The 20399-nt window shown below is 59.5% G+C and overlaps 1 protein-coding gene across 4 annotated transcripts in view; it reads left to right on the top strand.

Annotated features, from left to right (window-relative positions):
• RIPOR1 (RHO family interacting cell polarization regulator 1) overlaps nucleotides 1-20399 on the top strand; it is a 31641-nt gene that overhangs the window by 10132 nt on the left and 1110 nt on the right. For 2 of the 4 annotated variants that reach the window (XM_056500334.1, XM_056500331.1), the window contains 20 exons: nucleotides 9082-9208; nucleotides 11188-11337; nucleotides 11660-11738; nucleotides 12051-12074; nucleotides 12526-12579; nucleotides 12659-12811; nucleotides 13555-13618; nucleotides 13701-13744; nucleotides 13954-14079; nucleotides 14362-14510; nucleotides 14708-14837; nucleotides 15919-16731; nucleotides 16916-17055; nucleotides 17362-17536; nucleotides 17685-17820; nucleotides 17980-18141; nucleotides 18279-18437; nucleotides 18775-18971; nucleotides 19058-19141; nucleotides 19469-19559. In XM_056500334.1, coding sequence (XP_056356309.1) covers nucleotides 9108-9208; nucleotides 11188-11337; nucleotides 11660-11738; nucleotides 12051-12074; nucleotides 12526-12579; nucleotides 12659-12811; nucleotides 13555-13618; nucleotides 13701-13744; nucleotides 13954-14079; nucleotides 14362-14510; nucleotides 14708-14837; nucleotides 15919-16731; nucleotides 16916-17055; nucleotides 17362-17536; nucleotides 17685-17820; nucleotides 17980-18141; nucleotides 18279-18437; nucleotides 18775-18971; nucleotides 19058-19141; nucleotides 19469-19559 — 3031 coding nt within the window. In that variant the 5' untranslated portion in view covers nucleotides 9082-9107. Of the gene's footprint in view, nucleotides 1-1969; nucleotides 2094-3518; nucleotides 3837-9081; nucleotides 9209-11187; nucleotides 11338-11659; nucleotides 11739-12050; nucleotides 12075-12525; nucleotides 12580-12658; nucleotides 12812-13554; nucleotides 13619-13700; nucleotides 13745-13953; nucleotides 14080-14361; nucleotides 14511-14707; nucleotides 14838-15918; nucleotides 16732-16915; nucleotides 17056-17361; nucleotides 17537-17684; nucleotides 17821-17979; nucleotides 18142-18278; nucleotides 18438-18774; nucleotides 18972-19057; nucleotides 19142-19468; nucleotides 19560-20399 lie in introns of those variants that run through there. The other 2 variants (XM_056500333.1, XM_056500332.1) reach the window with 2 other exon arrangements.

The following is a 20399-nucleotide window of genomic DNA, read 5'->3' on the forward strand; positions in this document are numbered from 1 at the left end:
CCAGATCCTGCCCGTGGCTGAGGCTCAGCGGGGGCATTGGAGCTCCTGCCATGACACTGACCTAAAAGACAGGACCCTGGGAAACCCATGGCAGGCAGGGAACAGCTGGCATTTGAGTTCCCCAGGGCACAGTGAAGGCAGCCCAAGCCCTGGCTTTGCGTGGGCTGAGGCCAGTTCTGGGCTGGGACGAGCTCCCCGCCGCGTGCTTTGGGGTTATTTATAGGGCTGCCATTTATAATGCTTCTATTTCTGCTGCCGTATGGGGACGATGTGAGGAAGCCAGGGGGGAGGGCTCGAGTCTGCCACCGCCTCATGCCCAGCCCCTCCGGGAAGGGATGCTGCCCATCAGGGCCAGCCTGGCTGGGGGTAGAGCCTGGCTTGGCACAAGGGCTGGTCCTTCTCCAGCCCTCAGGGTATCCACTTGTGGAAAAAACTCTGCATTGAGCTCCCAGGATTTTTTGGAGTTGGCTTTGCCTGTTTTAGGAGAAAGTAAAGTCTGAGAAGTCAGCTGTAGCACTGTGGGGGTGACCTCCTGCTGCTCTAGGACCAGCTGTCCCAGCCCAGGAAAAGTCACTTGGTCACTTACTGTGCTTCTCCTTCAAGCCATGACTGTGTGTCTTCTTGCCAAAATTGTCATCTCCTGCCTTCTCCCAAGACTCCCCCATGTCCAGGAGCTTTTTGGCCCCTCACCAGGCTGGTGCTGATTCCATCTCCACAAACCTTTTTGGCCAGCTGTGGCTTTTGACACCGACTGAGACTGGCCTATGCCCTTTCCTGTCAGGTTTCCATTCCCAGCCACTCAAGGATATCTGTGGCTGGGAAGTACTTGTCCAAAACAGTCCAAAATAGCTTCTTCATTACCTTGCCTTTGGTGCTGGTGCCACCTCAGTGCTGGTGGTCTCAGGGCCAGCAGGGAGAAGCTGGAGAATTTCCCAAGGACTCTGCTGGCAGGATGTGGGATCTATGGGAAGCTAGTCTTCTGTCCCATGCAGGGCAGGGAAGTGGGAATAACCTGCTGGATTTTTCTGCCTATACATAAACTGGCCGTGGCTGTACACGTGTGTCCAAGCATGGCTGCCCATGGAGTGTTTTGTTTGCGTGTTCAGCAGTTGTGGTTAGGGTGGGGATGCCCAGGGGCTCCTCAGGCCTGGTAAGAGGAAGGCATAAAGAGACACCACCAAAAAGGGAGCACCTGGGGCATTACACCCACATCTCTTCTGCAGAGAGATTAGGGCAGCCACCCTGGCAGGTTGAGCTGAACCAGGGTGATGCATATGCAGGGAAGTTCTGAGTTGAAGAATCACATGGAGATGTCCCTGTCCTTGCACCCACTCTCTATCCCTGACCAAGCCAGGAACAGGGACTCATTTAACTCAATTACCATGGTGGCACAGCTGGCATGACTCGTGCCCTTCCTCTGCCCTCCATTGGCAAGGTGTCCTGAGCTGTCAAGCCCCACTAAGTGCCGTGCAGGGTGCTGTGAGGTGCTCAGAGGGCATGGCTGATGTGATGTGTCCTTCTCTAGTACCCTGTGCCACTTTTGGAATGCCTGACCCTGTCTCCTGCCTGCAGCTGGTGGTCTCCCCAAGGGTGATGCCCGGGATGGTGCCATGCCAGGCGCCTCACCCATGGTAGCTGCCACACAAATCCCCCTGGGACTGCAGGCTGTGGAGGGAGAGGCAGAGTCCCTGCAAGCAGCAGAGCCTGGCTGTCACTCCTCTGCGAGGGAAGCCTGGAAGTCCCCTCACGCTGCGTGGCACCGGGGAATGCCCCTCCCACCGTTCCCGCGGCTGGGGCAGCTTCAGCGTGGCTTTCTCATTAACCTTTAATGAGAACAAACAAGCTGGCATGGGCCGGCACTGCGGGCGCGCTGCCTGGCCCTGTGCCGCGCTGGCTTTGCACAAGGATGGTCAGAGCCGGGGCGGTGCCGGTGCTGATGCCATTCCCTGATGCCATTCCCTGATGCCATTCCCTGAGGACATGCAGCACAAGGGGTGAAAAGCTGGGTGGTGGCCGCTGCCCGCGGCAGCCGCCAGGATGGGACTGTGCCCCTCACTTGGGAGAGCCGGGGGGATGCGTCGTGTCCAGGCCAGGTAGGAGATGTGGTGTTCATGTTCTGGAAGGCTGGGTGGAGATGGGCTCTGCAGCGTGCTGGGCTCCCGGCTCCCCACGGCCCATGGCACTGGCATGGAGGCTGCAGGCTGGTGGGCACCTGGGATGGTTTTTCTTTGGATGGTTCTCAGAGACAGCCCATCCTCACCAGCTGCTCTCTCAATGTGGCTGATGCTGTGCACCCACCTGGGCACCCACCTGGGCACTGGGACCTGAGGGTGCCCTGGATCACAGCACTCTCTGGTGACACTGCTGCAATCCCAGCTCTGCAGGCCTGACTGTGGCTGGCTCCAGAGCCACATGTGGGTGCTCACAGCCGTGCCACTATACATGGGAGCCCCTGATGCTTCTTGTCTCCTAGGGGACTTGCTCTGGGCTGGGGAAGCAATCCCACAACAGGCTCACTCTCTGGGGGAGGATTTAACTTTGCAGGAGGACCTCATAACTGCAAGGACCCCCAAGACTCTGTCCCAGTGCTTTTCCTCCTGAACCTGTCCTGACCTTGCTCTAAAATCAGCAGCAAACAGGAAAAGAGCCTGGGAGGGAGGTGTTTATTCCTGCTCCAGTGACGTGGTGAAGGCAGCTGATCCCAGCCAGGACAGAGCTGGCTGCTCCAGCCTTTGTCCAACCTGGAGGGGTCTTGAGTATTCCCAGAACCAGTGCTGAAGCATGTTGACATCTGTGTCACAGAGTCACCTGGTTGTTTAGGACACTAAACAGGGAGCTGTGGGCCTGAGAGGTCCTGCTGTGATTGGCATGGAGGGTAGATGGGTCTGCCACATTACACTGTGAGAGCTGGAACCCCATGAAACGCATTCCCATGGGAATTGGATCCTACCATCTTTGGAGAGCCTTGTGGCTGAGGCGAGCTCCTCCAAGGCTTTGGGTACTCAGGATACAAAGTAGAGACTTTTGAGCAAGGAAACCCTTTTCCCAGTGGCTCCTGAGTCTTGGAGGGTGCCCACAGGCATGTCACCGGATTGCATGCTGTGGGAAGCCTACAGCAAAGCCACGGTGGTTTTATATATACATAAATATAACGATATATATTTATTATATTTGTACATACTTATCTTTAAACCCAAGCAATGCAGAAGCAAGCAGCAGTGGTGTGAGCATCAGCTGCCCACGGTTTTGTGCCTGCCCGCAGTGGAGCTGGCAGGGATGGCGAGGGGCTGTGCATCCCCCAGCCAGCCTCGGGTGCAGCTCCGGGCCAGCGCTGCCCGCAGGGCGATGTGTGCTCCCACACACACACCGTGTGCTCGGCCCTGGCTGCCGGCGGCACCGGGGGTCTCCAAGAGGAGCGATCCAGAGAGGCGCTGGAGGGCGGGTTTGCAGTGTGTTCCTGTCCCTCCCACCCGTGCCTCAGTTTTCTTAGGGAGGCGGTGGGGAGGGAAGTATAGGGACCGAAGTGTGCTGTACTCCGGGAGCAGCCGGTGCTGGCGGGGCCGCTTCCCTCCGAGGGGTCAGGCATCCTCCCGTGTCCTCCCATCCTCCGTCCTCCTTGAGTCACGCCGGGGCTGCGGCGCTGGGCAGTGATGTCAGCCCGCGGGCAGGGGAAGCGGGGGAGGAGACTGCTGCCCGGGGGGAGCCCTGCGGCCACGGCCCCCGCATCGGGAGGACAGACGGACGGACGGCATGAGAGAGCAACAACCAGCCGGGACGCTGAGCGCAGCCCGAGGGGGATGTGCTGCCGCAGCGCGCCATGAGTGGCAAACCGAAAGGTACCGAGCACCGGCAGCACCAGGGCTCCCCAGCAAACGGCGATAATCTGGGGACCCCCAGCTGATTGAGGCTCCTGGGGTGACGTGGCTGGGCTCAGGTGGGGTTTTTTGGGGTGAGGAGTTTTCTTGAGAGGAAAGCTCTCCCTGACGGGAGCACCAAGGACATATGCACCCACCACCCGCAAGGGACACGGTTGTCATCGCGGCTTGCGGTGACAGGGTGTCAGGACAGGGTGTCCGTGCAGGATGGGACACCCTGGCTGCCTGATGTTGTTGCCCACACTGAGATCTGGGCTCTGTGTCTCCAGGCAGGAGAGGGGCCACAGCTGTCAGCTGCTCCGGGGTGGTGAAGCCCCGATGCCACGGCGGCCCCCGATGCTACGGCAACACAGTTTTCCTCGGCAAACTGTTTTTTCCCCGCTTATGCCTCCATGTCAGATGAAAACAAACAGAGCCCATCTCCTTGTCGAGCATCCCTGGCATGGTGGTCCCAGGGGACCTGGGCAGAGCAGAGGGCCTTGGGGTTGCTTTTGTGCACTTGGACCAAGTTGTCTGGGATTTGTGGGGGCAGCTACAGGTACCCAACAGAGCACCCTGGAGAGGAGGCGGTCGGGGGGAAGGTGGCATGTGGGACCTCCAGAAGGTTATGCCGATCCCAGGAGGATCTTTCTAGAGGATCCCAGTGCTTCTGAGAGGGATCACAGCCCACTCGAGAGCGGAGTCTGGTGCCCATGGCCAGGATGCAGCCCTGTCTCAAGGTATGGAGATGAGCTGTGTCTGTGGGGATCCTGACTGGGTGCTCAGTTTGTGACTCAGTTCCCAGAAGCCATCCTAGAGAGCAGATTAGGCTTGAGCTTTGCCAGCCTCTGGGAAACCTCTTGCCCCAGTGGTGGTCACTTCCCTGCATTACAGTTTGGATTTGCATCTCCTTCTGGCTGCAGACAGGGCGCCTGTGGGATGAGTGTCAGGGTCGGGGGCTCTGAGCCCCCCCGAGGAGCTGGCTGTGAGTGTCTGCCTGTGCCGTGCCCTGCCCTTCCGCAGGGATACTCCGCGGGGTAAATAAGCACTTCCTCCAATTCTTCCCATTCGCAGCTCCTTCCCTTTCCTGCTGCCCTCCCACTTGGCCCAAGGAGCTAGCAGCCTCCCATGGCCTCAGGGGCGGATATCAGCGCCATGTCCCTACTGCCATGGGGCTGAGAGCAGCCAGCACCCATCCTACCCAAACTGCCGAGAGCAGCCAGCACCCAAACAACCCAAACTGCCGAGAGCAGCCAGCACCCAAACAACCGAGCCGCCATTCCCTGTCCCGGTAAGGGGCAGTGGGGCTGTGACCTTATGGCTGGGACTTTCTCTCCGGCTGAGTCACAGGAGCCAGGATGCCATTCACTGACTCATCTGACTCCCAAAAGCCCCCAGTCCCTCTCCTTGCCCAGCCCGAGGAGGAGCCAGGGGTGTCCTGCCTTCCTGGAGGAGAGGCAGAGCGTGGAGAGGTCAGGGAAGAGGCGGCTCTCAGGCTCCTTGTGACCATGGCTTCGGTCCCCGGATGCTCCCATCCTATGTGCCGAGGGGGATGAGGAGTTATGGGAGGGAAGAACTGCTGCAGCCCACGCTGGGAGCCGGCCAAGGGCCGTCCCGGGGCCGGAAGGGGCCGGCGGGGGCCGGGGTACGTGCCTGGGTTGGGGCAGCGGGGCCGCAGCTGTGCAAACACGGCTGCAGCGGCTGCTCCGGGGGGAGCCGAGCCAGCGGGCTGAGCTCACAGGCTCCCGAGGCCACCCCTGCCCTGCGCCAAAGCTTCACCCAAAGGTGCTGGGGCGGGGCGTGGCAGGACCCCCCAAACACCACGGGCAGGATGGATGGTCCTGTGGCCATCGTGGCTTCCCCCGCTGAGTGCCCTGCCGTGTCCCGGGGATGGCCGCAGTGCCATCAGTGCTGGGAGCACAGCCCAGGCCCCTCGGGTGCCCTGGTGCTGCTGGTTGGTCCTGGGTGTCTTCCCCGGGTCTGCTGGGTGCCATCCCTAGAAGTGCTGGTCAGAGCACCCCCAGCTCCCAGCGGTGCGGGGCTGGGGACTCAGGGGGAGCCAGTTTGGGGCGTCTCCGACCAGGGCAGTGTTGATAAACCCGCCGGAGCGACCTGAGGCTGGTGTCTGAGTGTCGGAAACAGAAACCAGCTGGGACCAACCCAGCCGGTCGGACTGCCCCCTCCGCTGCTCAGACCAGCATTCTTGGGATCCCAATCATCTCCAGAACACCGGGCGTCGAGAGAGGAGCCGGCGGCCGGGCTGGAGAGCCCCGGGGTGGGCTCCAGCACCCCGCGCTGTGCTGCCTGTTCAGCTGCTCGCTGCCCTTTTGGCCACTGCCCACGGGCAGTGCTGGCCAAGGACGGACAGAGGGACACACTCCCACGATTGCAGTTCCTGTGCTGGGAGATCTGGAGGCAGTCTGTGGCGCGGAAAAGGTGAAAAGCTTGGTCGGGAGGCAGGTTTGTTAGCACTTGAGCCCGAGCTAAGTGCAGGGGTCGGTGGGGCTTGCTGGGACTGAATCTTCGGGGCGGGACCTCTTCTGCTCAGGAGAAAGAAAGGATATGCTTGGGGCTTTAGCCCATGGCAGGGACATGGCTGTGCCAGTGCTCTGCTGGTGCCAGCCTCATGGTAAGCCCGACACGGTGCTCACCAGCCTGGGCGAGATACGGTGCCCAGTGGTCCCTTCCAGGAGTGCCCCAGGCTCTGCTTCCTGCGGGGGCTGGCTGTGCTGCTGGTACCAGGTACCTCTTATCTCGGTAATGTCAGGAATGCACTATGCTGGGGATTTTTCCTTCTCTGTGAGCCAAGCCCAAGAGTGCCAGGAGCAGAGACCCCACATCCTGCCTGCCCTGCCTCATGCAGGCAGCGCTGCAGGGCTGGCTGCCCGCCATGGGCTGGAGCATCCGTGGGGCTCCTGGAGCATCACTCCTGCAGAGCAGGGGTATGATGTCCCCCTCCTCCAAGGGAGCTTGGGGTCCTGGCACAGGATCTTGTTTGCAGGGTGCCATGATGCTTTGTGGGGCATGTTTGGGGGAGAGCTGGGTCCAGGGCTGGAGCGCAGGGATGTGGTCCTGTCAGCAGCCACTGCTCCCTGTGCCAGTGAGGGAGCCTCCAGTGCTTTGGAGCAGGATCCAACATGGCACAACTGTCTGCTGGAGCCTCTGAGGTGCCTGGGCAAGTGGCTGCAGATTGCTCTGACTGCTGGGGAGTTGTGCTGGGGCATCAGTCCCCTCCATACACCCAGCATCCTTCTCCCCCTCCAGCATCCTCCTCCCCTTGATGCTCTCAGCATCCTTCTCTCTGACAGGCTCAGCATCCTTCCCCAGTGCAGGCTCCTGCCTGGGAAACCCTTCTTAGAGGTCCCTCTGTGCTCCTGGGAAGAGGGGCTGGAGAAGGATGGGTTGGCAGGACTGTCCTCACCATGAAGTGTGACCTGCCCCACACGAGAGCCTTGTCCTTTGGGTGGTGGGTGCTCTCCCTGTGGCTGAGCCACTGTAGCACCCAGTAGGGAGCAAGCACGGGTGCCACAGGCCCTCCTTGCTCAGTGGGGAGCAGATTAAAGAGCCCTGCAGAGGGTAATCTGCCCAGGCCTGCAGGTCAGCCGGGCTGCCAGGGATTACAGCTCTTCCTAATGAGCTTAATTGGGACAGTGTTGTCCTGGAAAATGGAGGGACCAGCACCCAGATAATGCTGTGTCTGTGGGACCCGCTGAGTGGCTCCGTGGTGTGGGTGGGACACGAGTCCCAAGGGGGAACCAGATGGAGCTGCTGCCTCCTGGCTCCACTGGGATCGAGGTGAGTGCTGCTGGTGGTTAGCTTTGACTGCAGATGGCTCCGGCATATCCCGGCTGCTGCAAATCCCTGGCCCCAGCCTGGCGTGCGGGTGGTGAGGGGCACAGTGCCGGGGGGATGCCCACCCTGAGTGGGTGTGAGCCATGTGGGACCAAGCTGAGCTGGGCACCTGGGCATGGGGAAGGAGTGGGAATGGCAGTGGGGGCCCCAGCAGTGCCTGTGTCCCTGTGCTGTTCACTGTCGGCCATGCTGGTGACAGGAGGAAAGGCAAAGCGAGCTCCTTAGGATGGAGGGAGGTGGCTGTGGCTTAGTCTGTCAGCCAGGGAAGCTGTGCATCCCTAGGGTCCTGCCTGGCTGTGCCTGGTGACTGCCAGGCACCATGTGGGCTCATTCCCAGCAGCTGCTGCAGCTCTGCCCAGGACTGGCTGGGACACAGGGATTGACCTGCCATCAGTGGTGGCCAGGATGAAATGGAGCATCCTGCTCCTCCATGGCTGCCCAGGGCTGGGCTCCTTCCTGTGCACAGTTGGCACTGCTGGGGGTGCAGGGCCAGGAGCTCTGTTCTCCTCTGCTCTTGCCTTACCCTTTGGGCTGCCCTCCCCAAGCCCCAGCCCTGGCCAGGGCTACAGGGATGGTTCCTGTGACACAGAGTGGCAGCCAGGTCCAGGCCCTGAGCTTCAGAAATCTGTTCCATCCCTGGCTGTCATCAACTGCACTGGCTGTGGTGGCCACAGACAGGTCACAGTAGTGGTTTCAAGGCTCCTGCCACTGCCACTGCCAGGAGCAGAGGACAGGGCGCAGCAGCCATGGGGCTGGACACGCTGGCCTGCACGGACTTTCCCTGGCAGGGAATGGCTCGTGCTTTTCTTCCCCCGCACAGAGCTCCTGGCAAAGCTGGGAGCTTTCCAAAGTGCTTTGTTGTCCCTGGATTTCCCTCTTGGTTGCTGGAGTGAGCGGAAGCAAGTGAGGAGACAGCAAAGGGCTGGGCAGTTGGGTCCAGCCCTGTGCCTTTCCTGCCCCTGCAGCAGCATGGCATGGGTGACAACAGATATGGGACAAGGTGGGGTTCAGGAGGAGGTGTCTAGGCTTGGGCACCATGTAGAGTTTGCCATGGATATGTCTGGGAAAGGACATGTCATGGTAGGCACTGGGCATCAGCCCCTTTCTGTGATTCCCATTGGACCAACCTGGGACATGTCTGTGTGGGTGGCACTGAGAGCTCACAGTGCCCAGAGCCCCACTTCACCAGGGGCAGTATCTCTGGGAGCAGCATGGGATCTGTGTCCCAGTGCCACCAGGAGTGTTCTTGCACTGAGAGAGTGGGAAGTCTCCCAACCCATGGTCCGTGGGTGCCATCCCCAGTCCTGCTGGCAGTCCTGCCTGCATGTGTGTCCTCACCGTGCTGCTGGTGACCCTGATGTGTCATTGTCCCCAGGGCGGCCCTCCAGGTCACACTCAACGATGTCCCTGTCTGTGCGCCCGCAGCGCCGAGTGCTCGTCACCAAGATCAATAGGAGCCAGTCCTTCGCCGGAGTGAACTCGTCGGCCGACCGGCCCTTCAGGTACAGAGGGGTGCTCCTGCTGCCTGCCACGAGCACTGCGGGCAGGCTCGGGCTGTGTGGTGGGACCTGCCGTGCATCCTGGGGCTCCTTCCCATCCAGCTGTCCCAGCATTCCCTCAGGGATGTTTTTGGTAGCCAGGGGCTGTTGCACAGGGGGCTGCAGAGAACGCTGAGGCCATGTAGGAGACAGAGCCCGTCATCCCAACCTTCTGCCATGCCATGCCCCAGGTGGGGTGAGGACCCTGCAGCTCTCTGGCTGCTGCCACAAAAGGACAGAGTGGGCACGTGTACCTCACCTCATTCTTCAACCGGCTCTTAAGACCATCTCATAATGTTTAATGGGTGTGGTAGAGCTGGAGTGCCTTTGAAGTGTCTTGATGGCCTTGACATCCTGCAGGAGGCAGTTTTGGGGTTGAGTGCTGGTGTCAGTCAGGGTTTCCTCAGGGTCACCTCAAACCTATCGTTTGAAAGGTTTTACCAGCTGCCTGCCAGCTGCAGTGTGAGGAGCAGCTATTCCCTGCTCCATCCTCTCCATCCACAGGTGATGTTATGGCCCCTTCATACCCTTCCTCCACTTTTTTGCTGAGCATCCCCACATGCTGCACTTCCCCACCAACCCTCTCTGCACCATCCCTAGATCCTGGCTACCGCCTTGCAGGCAGTTCTTGGGTAGCAGGCAGAACCTCCCTGTGCTCTGACCTCCAGCCCTGCTCAAATTTGCTCCCAAGTCCGTCCAACCTCTGGGCCAAGTGGCACTTTATGGGTCACCAGCATTGCTGGATTTGTGGGTACCAGAAAGGGCCTCTTAGAGACAGAGAAGAGGGAGGACTTTTAGATTCCTGCAGCCAAGTGCTGGGGAGATGCTTGTGGGAGATGCCTCCAGGGACCTTGGAGGATGGGAAGGAGAAGGAATGGTGGAAATTAGGGGCTTACCCATCACTTGGGCAGAGGCCAAGACATTCATTTCCCCACTGATGATTTGGGGAAGTCTTTTGGTCACTTCTGTGAAGCACAGCACAGGATGGGAGGTACAGCCTGAGGCTGGGAAATGAGGAGCCCATGGTGTCTCCTGGGCACTGGTGGCGTGACAATTCCTTGGAAGGAGGAAGGGAAGAGCCAGGCTGAGCGAGGCTGGGCTGGGGAGTGACTCCATTGCACAAGGCAGGAAGGGTGGAAGGGTGGAAGGGTGGAAGGGTGGTGTTCGGGTCCCAGCACATCTCGCGGGTCGGCTGGAGGAGGCAGCTCCATCCAGCAGGTTTGGTGACATCTGGAGAGGCACAGCATCACTGAGCATGTCCCTGCCCCTCTGGCTGTGCTGGGTGAGGTGACAGGGCTGCTGGTCCCCAGGATGCTCCTGTGCTGGATTGGGATTCTTGCCTGACCCTGGAAGCACAAGGTGGCATATTTCACCTGCCACAGTGCCCAGGGAGCACTTCTATGCCCCTGGCAACCTGGGTGCTGGGATGGAGCTGAGCATGGCCCCTTTAGAGGGCCACCAGGGCTGGAGATGTCCCCATGGACCCTCCAGGAATTCAGTTTGATTCCAGGTGGTGCCATCTTCTTTTGTCTTGTCTCCCCCCAGCTGGCACCAGGCACCCCCCCACCTCCACAGAATCTACACCAAAGCCAAACTCTTAGACCCTGCTGCGATGGTGTTGCCTTCCTGGTCTTCTCCATCTTCATTTTTGTGGGTTTCTCCTTGTCTTTCCCATGGCTCTGGGCCACCCAAATGCATTTTCAGGAGGCTGCAGGCATGTGGTGCAGGCAGCACTGCCCAGTCTTGTGGCTCTGCGTCTTCCAGCCCTGCTGGACACTTAGAACAGCTGCTAGGGAGTCCTGGGAGGGGCAGGCAGGTGGACCTGGCCCAGTGGACCTGGCCTCCATGCCAGAGATCACCCTTTCCTAGAGAAGGGTGCCTGGCTGGCTGGGGCACCCAGAAGGACCCTGGTGCTGTGTGCTGATCCCAGCCTCTCTCCCCAGGAATCTCTCACCTTTCACCCCCACTGTCTCCCGCAAGACTGGCTCCAGGGTCAGTAGGATGTTCTCAATGTCCCACAAATCCCCACCACCCAAGGTGCCTCAGCCCAACCGCCTGGACGAGGTGTACGAAGCTCTCAAGAAGGGCCTGACGTAAGTGCTGGGTGGGTAGAGGCAGAGAGCGTCTGAGGGGCATGGGGACAGCTTTGTGACATGGCTTGGGGTTGGCAGCTCTCTGCTCCTACCAGGCAGGGACATGCCAGGTCTCTTGGGCATGTTGCCTTGGTGTCCCAGATTGTGTGGGGTTCCACATCCCACACATCCCAAGTAGAGGCATCTGTGGGTTCCCACACCTGCCTGCTGGAACAGGGAGTGGGGATGTGTTGCCAGATGTGCTGGGTTGGTGTGGGCTGTGGAGAGCAGGAGCCGTGGTCACAGCATCCCAGCCTGACCCCCATGGTGTGGTTGCCCCCAGAGCCTACCTGGAGGTGCACCAGCTGGAACTGGAGAAGCTCAGCACACAGATCCGTGAGTCCAAGAGGAATTCGCGCCTGGTGAGTGAGTGCTGCTTGGGAAGAGCCTTGTGGGGAGTGCTGCTTTGGGGTGACAGCCGGGGTTGTGGGCACAGCTGGGGCAACTTGTGGTCCATCTGTGCCTGGGGCAGAGCCTGTTTCTGTGGCATTGTAGGGGCCAGACCAGGCTCTGGTGCTGGGACTCCCATCCCTCTGTCATGCACTCTCCAGCCCTGGCTGGGTGCTGCATGTCCCCCTGCCGTGCTATGGGTGGTGGGTGCCATGTGCTGGGTCTTCTATGGGTGGGCAGAGCTGGCTTTGTGCTACGTCTTATCCCTCTCATCTTTCCTCCAGGGCTTTCTCTACGACCTGGATAAGGTAAGTGGGATCAGTGTCTCATCCCCCTTGTATTCCCCTTCCTTGTGCCTGGGATGTGCTACTGCCAGCCCCGCTCTGCTAGCATTGCCCTGCTGCCTTGTCCCCTGGGAAGGAGAGGGTCTGGGGCTCTGCAGGCAGAGTGGCCCAGGTGGGCAGGGGATAAAGCAGAGATGATCTTGTCACCCCTTTCTGGCGAACAGAAACTGTTGATAGTGAGTGCAGGGCATAGGTTAGCTCACAGGCTGAGAAAAAAAAAAGCACTCTGGAGCCTGGCTTGGCTCTTGGAGGACCTGATGTACAGGAGTCTGGAGGAGGCTGCAGCACATGGGCACTTCCCACTGGCTGCCACCCTGCAGCTCCCAGGCAGGGGACGCAGAGGCCACGTCCTGACCTGTGGCTCCTCCACGGAGGGGCTGCTCTGCCGCTCACACCATCTCCTCTGCTTTTCCAGCAAGTGAAGTCGATCGAGCGCTTCCTGCGTCGCCTGGAGTTCCATGCCAGCAAGGTGAGAGCTGGGGCAGTGCTGGGGTGGCTGTGCTGTCCCCAGCCCTGCTCCTCACTTCAGCCTGGGGCTGTGCTTGCAGATAGATGAGCTGTATGAGGCTTACTGCATCCAGCGGCGGCTCCGAGATGGAGCCCACAACATGGTCAAGGCTTACAGCACGGGCTCGCCAGGCAGCCGGGAGGCACGCGAGAGCCTGGCCGAGGCCAGCAAGGGCTACAAGGAGTACACAGAGGTGAGTGTCTTGGTTTGAAAAGACAGGTGTCTGCTAAGAAAGGCAGGAGCCTCTCTTGAAATTATAAATGTACACCCCCTCTCTCCAAATTATTATAATTTTGAAATAAAGGAGCTCTCAGGAAAAGATATGGGAGTTCTTTAATAGGAAAATTAAAGTAAAAATACAGTAATCCAAAAAACCCCAAAACACTGTCAGAGTCAGAACCCCATCAGTCAGGGTGTTGGTAGCAGTCGGATTAAATGGTGGCTGCAGTCCTCCTGGAATGACAGATGTGGTTTAGTTGAAGCAGTGGTTCTGTAGAAGGTCCAGTGATGATGTAGAAGGGTCTGGTTATCGTCTGGGAATCCAGTGGAAAAAAGCTGCTCTGATGATCCAAATCTCAGATTTTATCTAGGTTGGAAATGCTCGCATCTCACAATGGGATCATGTAATTTTATCAGTGTGCAGTGGGACTCAATGGCTCATTATCAGAAGATACCTTCCTGGAGGAAGGATGGGTTGTGGGAAAGATAAAGAGTACTGCCCCACCTGGTTTTAACAGATGGCCCATTTACAGAAGATACCTCCCCTGGAGATAAAGATCACTGCCTCACCTGGTTTTAACAGATGGTGATAGAATACATACTTTTGGTTACATCCTACATTGCAACCCAAGACAGTGAGGCAGCTGGGTGGGTGGGCTGGCAGGGTGCTGAGTCCATGGGTGCTCAGGGGTCCTGTCCATCTGTGTTTGTTCCCAGAACATGTGTTTGTTGGAGAACGAGCTGGAGAGCCAGCTGGGCGAGTTCCACATCCGGATGAAAGGTACCATGTCCTGCTCCATCCCTGTCCTGCTGCCTGCCTGCCTGCCTGCTGCCTGCTGATGCCCCTCTGCCTTCTCTTGCAGGACTGGCAGGCTTTGCCCGGCTTTGTGCTGGTGACCAGTATGAGGTTGGTGGGACCATATGGGTTGGGTTCTGCTCTTCCTCTGCCCTGTTGTCCTTGGGGTGTCTCGGGAGTGTCGGTGGGTGCTGGCATGGAGGGCGTGTTGCAGGGTGGTGGTGGGTGGCATGGGTCCACGGCCATGCCTGGGGACATACAGAGAGCACCCATCACCCTGGGGCTGTGTCTCCCCCATACTCACACATTTCCATCCCCAGATCTTCATGAAGTATGGACGGCAGCGGTGGAAGCTGCGAGGGCGCATCGAGGTGAACAGCAAGCAGGTGTGGGACAGCGAGGAAATGGTTTTCTTGCCCCTCGTCACTGAGTTCCTCTCCATCAAGGTACAGTGCATAAAAGAACAGGGATGGGGTGGGCCAGCTGTTTCCCTGAATCATAGAGTGATTTAGGTCAGAAAAGACCTCTGTGATCATCACCACTGTTAACCCAGAACCACCAATCCCACCATTAAACTGTGTCCCCAAGTGCCACATCCACATGTTACTTGAACATTTTCAGTGATGGTGATTCTACTACTTCTCAGGGCTTCCTTCCAACACCTCACCTAAACATCACCCTCACTGGTCCATGATTTTATTTCTTCCTCTCCTTCCCTCCTTCTTTAGGTGACGGAGCTAAAGAGCCTGGCCAACCATGTGGTGGTGGGCAATGTGTCCTGTGAGACCAAGGACCTCTTTGCAGCTCTGCCCCAGGTAGTGGCTGTGGATATCAACGACCTGGGCACCCTCAAACTCAGCCTGGAGGTGACCTGGAAGTGAGTACCTCAGCACACATTGCTGATGGCAGATGGCAGTGCAGGGGATGCCCAGCAAGAGATGACCCACCCCAGGCTTCTCCCATCCCAAAACTGGGCTGTAATTATAGAAAACTGGAGCTGGTCTGGAGGGGGTCCTGGTGTCTTGAGACCCCATGGCTGCTGCATATCCCTCACCTCCCTGCTGTCTTCCACAGCCCCTTCGACAAGGATGACCAGCCCTCGGCAGCCAGCAGCGTCAACAAGGCTTCCACAGTGAACAAGAGGTTCTCCACCTACAACCAGAGTCCGCCTGACACGCCGTCCCTGCGAGAACAGGCATTCTATGTAAGTGTGCACCAGGCAGGGCTGCTCAGGAGACATGGCCAGTGGAGGGGCCCACACAGGGATGTGCCTAGGCACCGTCTCAGAGGGTGGCACAGCTCAGGGATGGGTAGGCAGCTCCTTCCTCTCCAGCCATCCTACCAGGACTCCCCAGTACCGGCACCTGCTCCTCCCTCCCACCTTCACAGCTCCTCTTCTCTCTGCCCAAGAGCCCGGAGCGGGCGGCTGACAAGCGCGGTTGGTCCTTGCTGGACATCTTTCGGGAGACACTCTTGGAGAAGCTGTCTCAGAGCTGCTCGTGCGGCGATGTCTCCTCAGCCGAGCTCGGGAGATGGCCGCAGCAGGGCCGCGTAAGTGCGGGGCTGCAGCAGGCCAGTAGCTTAGCCCAGCGCTGTGGCCATCCCGCAGTAGCTGTAGCTGCTCCTTGTCTCCTGCTCACTCTCCCTTGCTGATGCCCAAAGGCCTGATTCTGCCAAGCTGGGTCTGGCTGGTCCTGCAGAGCTAGTTCCCAAGCTAGGGGGGCCTGGGTTCACCCCCCGTGCAGGAGCTGGGCACTAGTGAGTAGACAGCTTCTCCATGTCCCCGTGCTGGTGACATTGGTGTGGTACTGGTGATGGTGCTGGTGAGATGGTGCTGGTGTGATGGTGCTGGTGTGGCACTGGTATGATGCTAGTGTTACTAATGTGGAGTTGTTGTGGCATCTGTTCAGTGATGGTGAACCACAAAGTTGGTGTGGTGGCCAGTGCTCTGTCCCCACCAGCTGGTGCTGTGCTTGCAGCCATGATGGTTGGTGTCCTTGGCTCCATGTGTTGCATCCCACTGTGCTAGGGGACTACTGGCACCCTGAGGCTCCAGGACATATGGGGCTGTTCATAGGGAGCTGGATTGCCTGCTGGCATTGGGTGGGATCCAGAGTTGGAATCTGCCAGGTGTTTTCTGACCATCCTGCTGTGTCAGAAGAGCCATGGCAGCCTCAGTGCTCTCCAGCTCAGATCAATCCTGCCCCTGCTTGACACGCAGACAGCTAGAGGAGATGGGGCAGCAGGAGCAGGGTCTCAGCTGACACCATTCTCCCCCTCTCCAGAACATGCTGCGGCGCCAGGAGGAGCTGGAGAACGGCACAGCCTGGTCCATCTCCTCCGAGTCCTCGGACGACTCCTCCAGCCCCCAGCTGTCCAGCAGCGCCCGCCATGCCACACACAAGCCCATCGTGCAGCCTGAGGTGCAGGCCTCCGCCCCTGCCATCGAGATCTCCTTCTCCCAGCAGCCAGAGGAGGCTGACGCCGTGCTTGGGGCCAGTGGCAGCAGCGTCCCCCCTGCTGGGAGCCAGCCGGAGGAGCCGAGCAGCCGCAAGAAGGAGACGGTGGCCAATGGGCACGTGCCCTACTCCCGGACTCTGAGCCACATCAGCGAGGCCAGTGTGGATGCCACGATGGAGGCCAAGACTGTGGAGAGCCCTTGGGAGCCTGCACCCAGCATGGAGGACACAGGGCTGGGCGAGCAAGACGCACAGCCTCTCCCTGGTGCTGCGGTGGCAGCTGCTGTGGCAGGGCAGGACAGGGCCACTGAGGCCAAGCCTCGCGCCTCTGTGGCGTGGGCAACCTCCTGTGAGGAGGCGGCTGGCAGGGCCGAGCCAGCGCAGAGCCAGGCGCCAGCACAGAGTGACTATGGCACCGGGATCCCCCCAGCACTGGCACAAGCCTCTGCAGAAGAGAGGCCCATCCCAACCCCACCCCTGCCCACCAGTACCCCTGAGGTGCCGCGGGGGAAGATGGTGGATTCAGGTCTGGAGGAGGCAATTGGCCTCCTGGGCTCAGCTCTGGATGACTATCGGGGACAGTTCCCGGAGCTGCAGCCCCTCGAACGGGAGCTCAAACGTCTGGAGGAGATGCTGCTGGTAAGGAGCTCCCAGCAGTGTCATGGGGCGTGGGTGACAGGGTCATCCTCGCTGGCAGTGCCCCGGGGCGATGGGGATGGGGCCGTCCCTGCTGGCAATGCCCAGGGATGATGGGGATGGCATAGCCTGCTAATGTGAGTGTCAGGAGAACTAGTATTCAACTCCACCATGCCTTCCTCCACAGCAGAAGCAAGGCGTCTTCCTCAGCCGGGCCTCCAGCATCAGCCTGACCGTGGAGCACGCGCTGGAGAGCTTCAGCTTCCTCAACGCCTCTGACATGGAGGACTCAGAGGGCTCTGAGGAGGAGCCTCTCCAAGATGAGAGGTGCACAGAGGGGCTCATGGCATGGGGCACAGGGCAGATGGCCTTGGGCAGTTGGAATGGGGGATGTTCAAGGGTGCCCAAGCATATTTAGACCTGTTCATCACAGCTTAGGGAAGGTCTAGGTCAAGAACAAGTACCTGGTCTGTCTGGTGGCACGATGTCACCCTGCAGCTCTCCATGAGGGATAGGCTGGAGGCAGCCTCTGTGCCTCTAGGACTTGTTCTCTCTGTGTGGGTGGGGAAGGGGAGGGGCCAGGTCCAGCTGTCCTGTGCTGATTCACTGCCTTGATCTCCCCCTGGCTTGCAGGAGGGCTGGCAGAGCTCTGCGCAGCACCAGGGCCCCCAGCACTGGCGAGATGGGGGCAGATGACACCGGAATGTGCAGTGGTTCTGAGGCCAGCACTGACCCCATGAGCACTGGCAATGAGTTCCTGGATAAGGCTCTGGTGCTTCACCTCAACAACTGCAACCGCCTGCTGCTGGTGAGGACCAGGGTGGGATATGGCAGCAGGGGACATCCTGGGGTGGGCTGTATGTATCCCCTTGAAGGGGGTCTTGCTGCAGCCTGGAGGCTGCAATGTGGGCAGTAAGCTCTGTGCCTGAAGTCCCTGGTTTGGCTGTGCCTTGCAGAAGCTGGGCACCTTCGGTCCCCTGCGGTGCCAGGAGATGTATGCCCTGGACAGGCTGCTGCGGGAGTCGCAGGTGCTGGAGATCGTGTGCCAGCTGACAGAGGAGCGCGCAGGAGCAGCCAGCTCAGCTGCTGATGGTAAAGAAACACAGCTGAGGGGACCCTCTGTGCCACCCCAGAGGCTGTGTGAAGCCTGTGTCCCCTTGTGGGCAATGAGGGACCATGCCAGACAGAGGGCAGGAGTCACCCAGCTGCTGCCCTGGCCTTTGGGAGCTCTGACAGTGCCTGTCCCCACAGTGGTGCAGTTCTCAACACGGAAGGAGGGCGTGCTGCCCCTTTGGGACCTCTGTGTGGAAGTGCCCAACGTCTACACCTGCCCTGTGGAGCGGTTCCTGCAGGTGCTTAGTGCCCAGTATGCAGCTCCCATCAGCGAGCAGCACCCTGGTTTGGCTGATGCTGGTAAGTGGCTGCCCAGGGGTGTTCGGGGAGTTGCCAGCCTCACTCAGTGACCATGAGTGGGAGGATATGGATGCCAGGAGCTCCACAGGGGGGTGACTATGGCTGCTGCAGACCATGATCCTGATTCTTTCTCACAGTGTGTGTGAAACTGGTGGAGGATGTGCTGAATCGGCGGCTGCCCCGGCGGCCCGGCAGCGCCCAGAGCGAGCAGGTCACCATCTTCCAGTACTGGAGCCACTTTGAGTCGCTCGGTGCTCTGGTGCTTGACACCTACATGATGGAGCTGGCAGAGGAAGGTGGGTGTCCTCCCACCCTCCTTAAATCCTGGGATGGGGTGCCAGAGTATCACCATAGTGATTGATCACCCTGCAGAGGTGCCATGACCATTCTGGGGCATCACCCAGAGGCTCAGCCATCCTTGGAGTGGGCAAGTCAGTCTGATCCAGACTGCAGCCCAGTCCCATGCTGCCTTCCCATATCCTTGCTTGTGTTGAGGAGCAATCCCACACATGGGCAGCAGAGGAGCCCCCTCTGCCCAGCATGGATGCAGGGTGCTCGGGGATGGGTGGCAGGGGTGTGGAGGCAGTGCAGTGTAACTCCCCACACCTTGGCTGAGCTGATGGCTTCCCACAGCACTGTTGGCACAGAACCTCAACTCAGACGACCAGGACGTGGTGCTGCGTGCCCTGAAGCGCATGCCCGAGGGCCGCCTGAAGAAGGAGGGGCTGAAGGCGCTGAGCCTGCTCCTCGTGGAGGGCAACAGCAAGGTGGTGAGCGCCGTGTCAGCCCAGCTCCGCAGCCTGGCAGAAAACCCCCGCTTCCGCCAAAGGGTACGTGCTGGGCAAGCCAGGGGTGACGTGGGCTGGTGCCCCTGCTCTGCTACAGATGGTGGCACTGACTCCCCCATCTCCCCCAGGCCCTCGTGTGCTTCCTGGAGCAGCTGGAGGATGAGGAGGTGCAGACACGTGTGGCAGGGTGTGCAGCGCTGGGCTGCTTGAAGGTGAGGGATGTGGGGTGGGGGCAGAAGGGCTGTATGTTCCAGAGGAAGAGGGAACACATGTGGGTGGTGACTCTGGACACACCTGCACAGCCTCCTGCTCCTGAGGAAGAAGAGCTGGGGATGCCCCAAATGTGCCCAAATGTGCTGCAGGCACGTGTACCAACAGCCAGGGGCAGAGAAAGAAGGAAAATGAGGAGAAAAATAAAGAGAATAAGGGGCTTTTCTGCACCCTGGGGCTGCAGCACCCTGTGCTGCCTTCCCCATCTGACTGTGTTCCTGCTTCAGCTTTGACAGCCAGAACTCATTTCCTTGTCCCTTCTTCTGCAGGCCAAAGAGAGCATTGAGCAGCTGGTTTACCTGTGCCAAACTGACAAAGAGCCTGTGCGGGAGGCAGCCAAGCAGAGCCTGATGCTGTGTGGTGAGTGTCCTGCTGTTTCTCTGCTTGCTCCCCACCCACAGCATCCCAAGTGGCATCTCCTGGTGCCAGCAGTGCCCATGGGAGAAGGGGCTCCAAGGCTACCCCACGCACTCTGGTTCATCATGCCCCGAGCTCTGCCAGGCAAGAGCAAGCTGGCAGCAAGGGCCAGGCATCCTGTAGCCACAGCACTAAGCCTGGTTGTTATTTATTATTTGCTAGATGGCCCTGAGAGAACCATCTGAGTGTGTTTCTAGGCCTCCAGATCGCGGCAGCTGCTGCACAGGTTGGGACATGTGAGCTGTCCTCGTACCCCTTGTCCCTGCTCCGGCCGCTTTGCTCACGAATGTCTCTGTCTTAGAGCCTGTCAGCCGTGTCACATTTTGGAGTCTGTGTGTCTTGGTTGTTGATAGCGCACATCCCACTGGCACCCTGACACATGTAGATGCCTTGTGTCCTATGTCCCAGCAGATTGTCCATGTCACCATCTCTTGCTGGGGATGGCCGCTGCGGGCAGATTTGTGGGCAAAGAGCTCTGGGTGAGCCTGTATAGCATGGATGTGTGCATCCCTGTGTGTGCCTGGGGGTCCTGGGGAGCCCTCTGCGACCCCCATGCCAGTGCATGCAGATGTGCACAGCTGTTAGAGCCACCGGAGCTGGCACAGCCCTGAGCACTGGCACCTTGGCCGCAAGTGAGTCTCTCCACACACCAACACTGCTGCAACCCAAACACGATTTGTCCCTGCCTCGCGTGGGCAGCTGAGAACAGGATTCACAACCTGTGAATCAGGAGCTCTGGGGACTTTTTGATCCAGATCCCAGCTGGGGCCTGCCCAGGGGTGT

The sequence above is a fragment of the Oenanthe melanoleuca genome, chromosome 11 (assembly GCF_029582105.1).
Source record: "Oenanthe melanoleuca isolate GR-GAL-2019-014 chromosome 11, OMel1.0, whole genome shotgun sequence".
Taxonomy (NCBI): Eukaryota; Metazoa; Chordata; class Aves; order Passeriformes; family Muscicapidae; genus Oenanthe; species Oenanthe melanoleuca.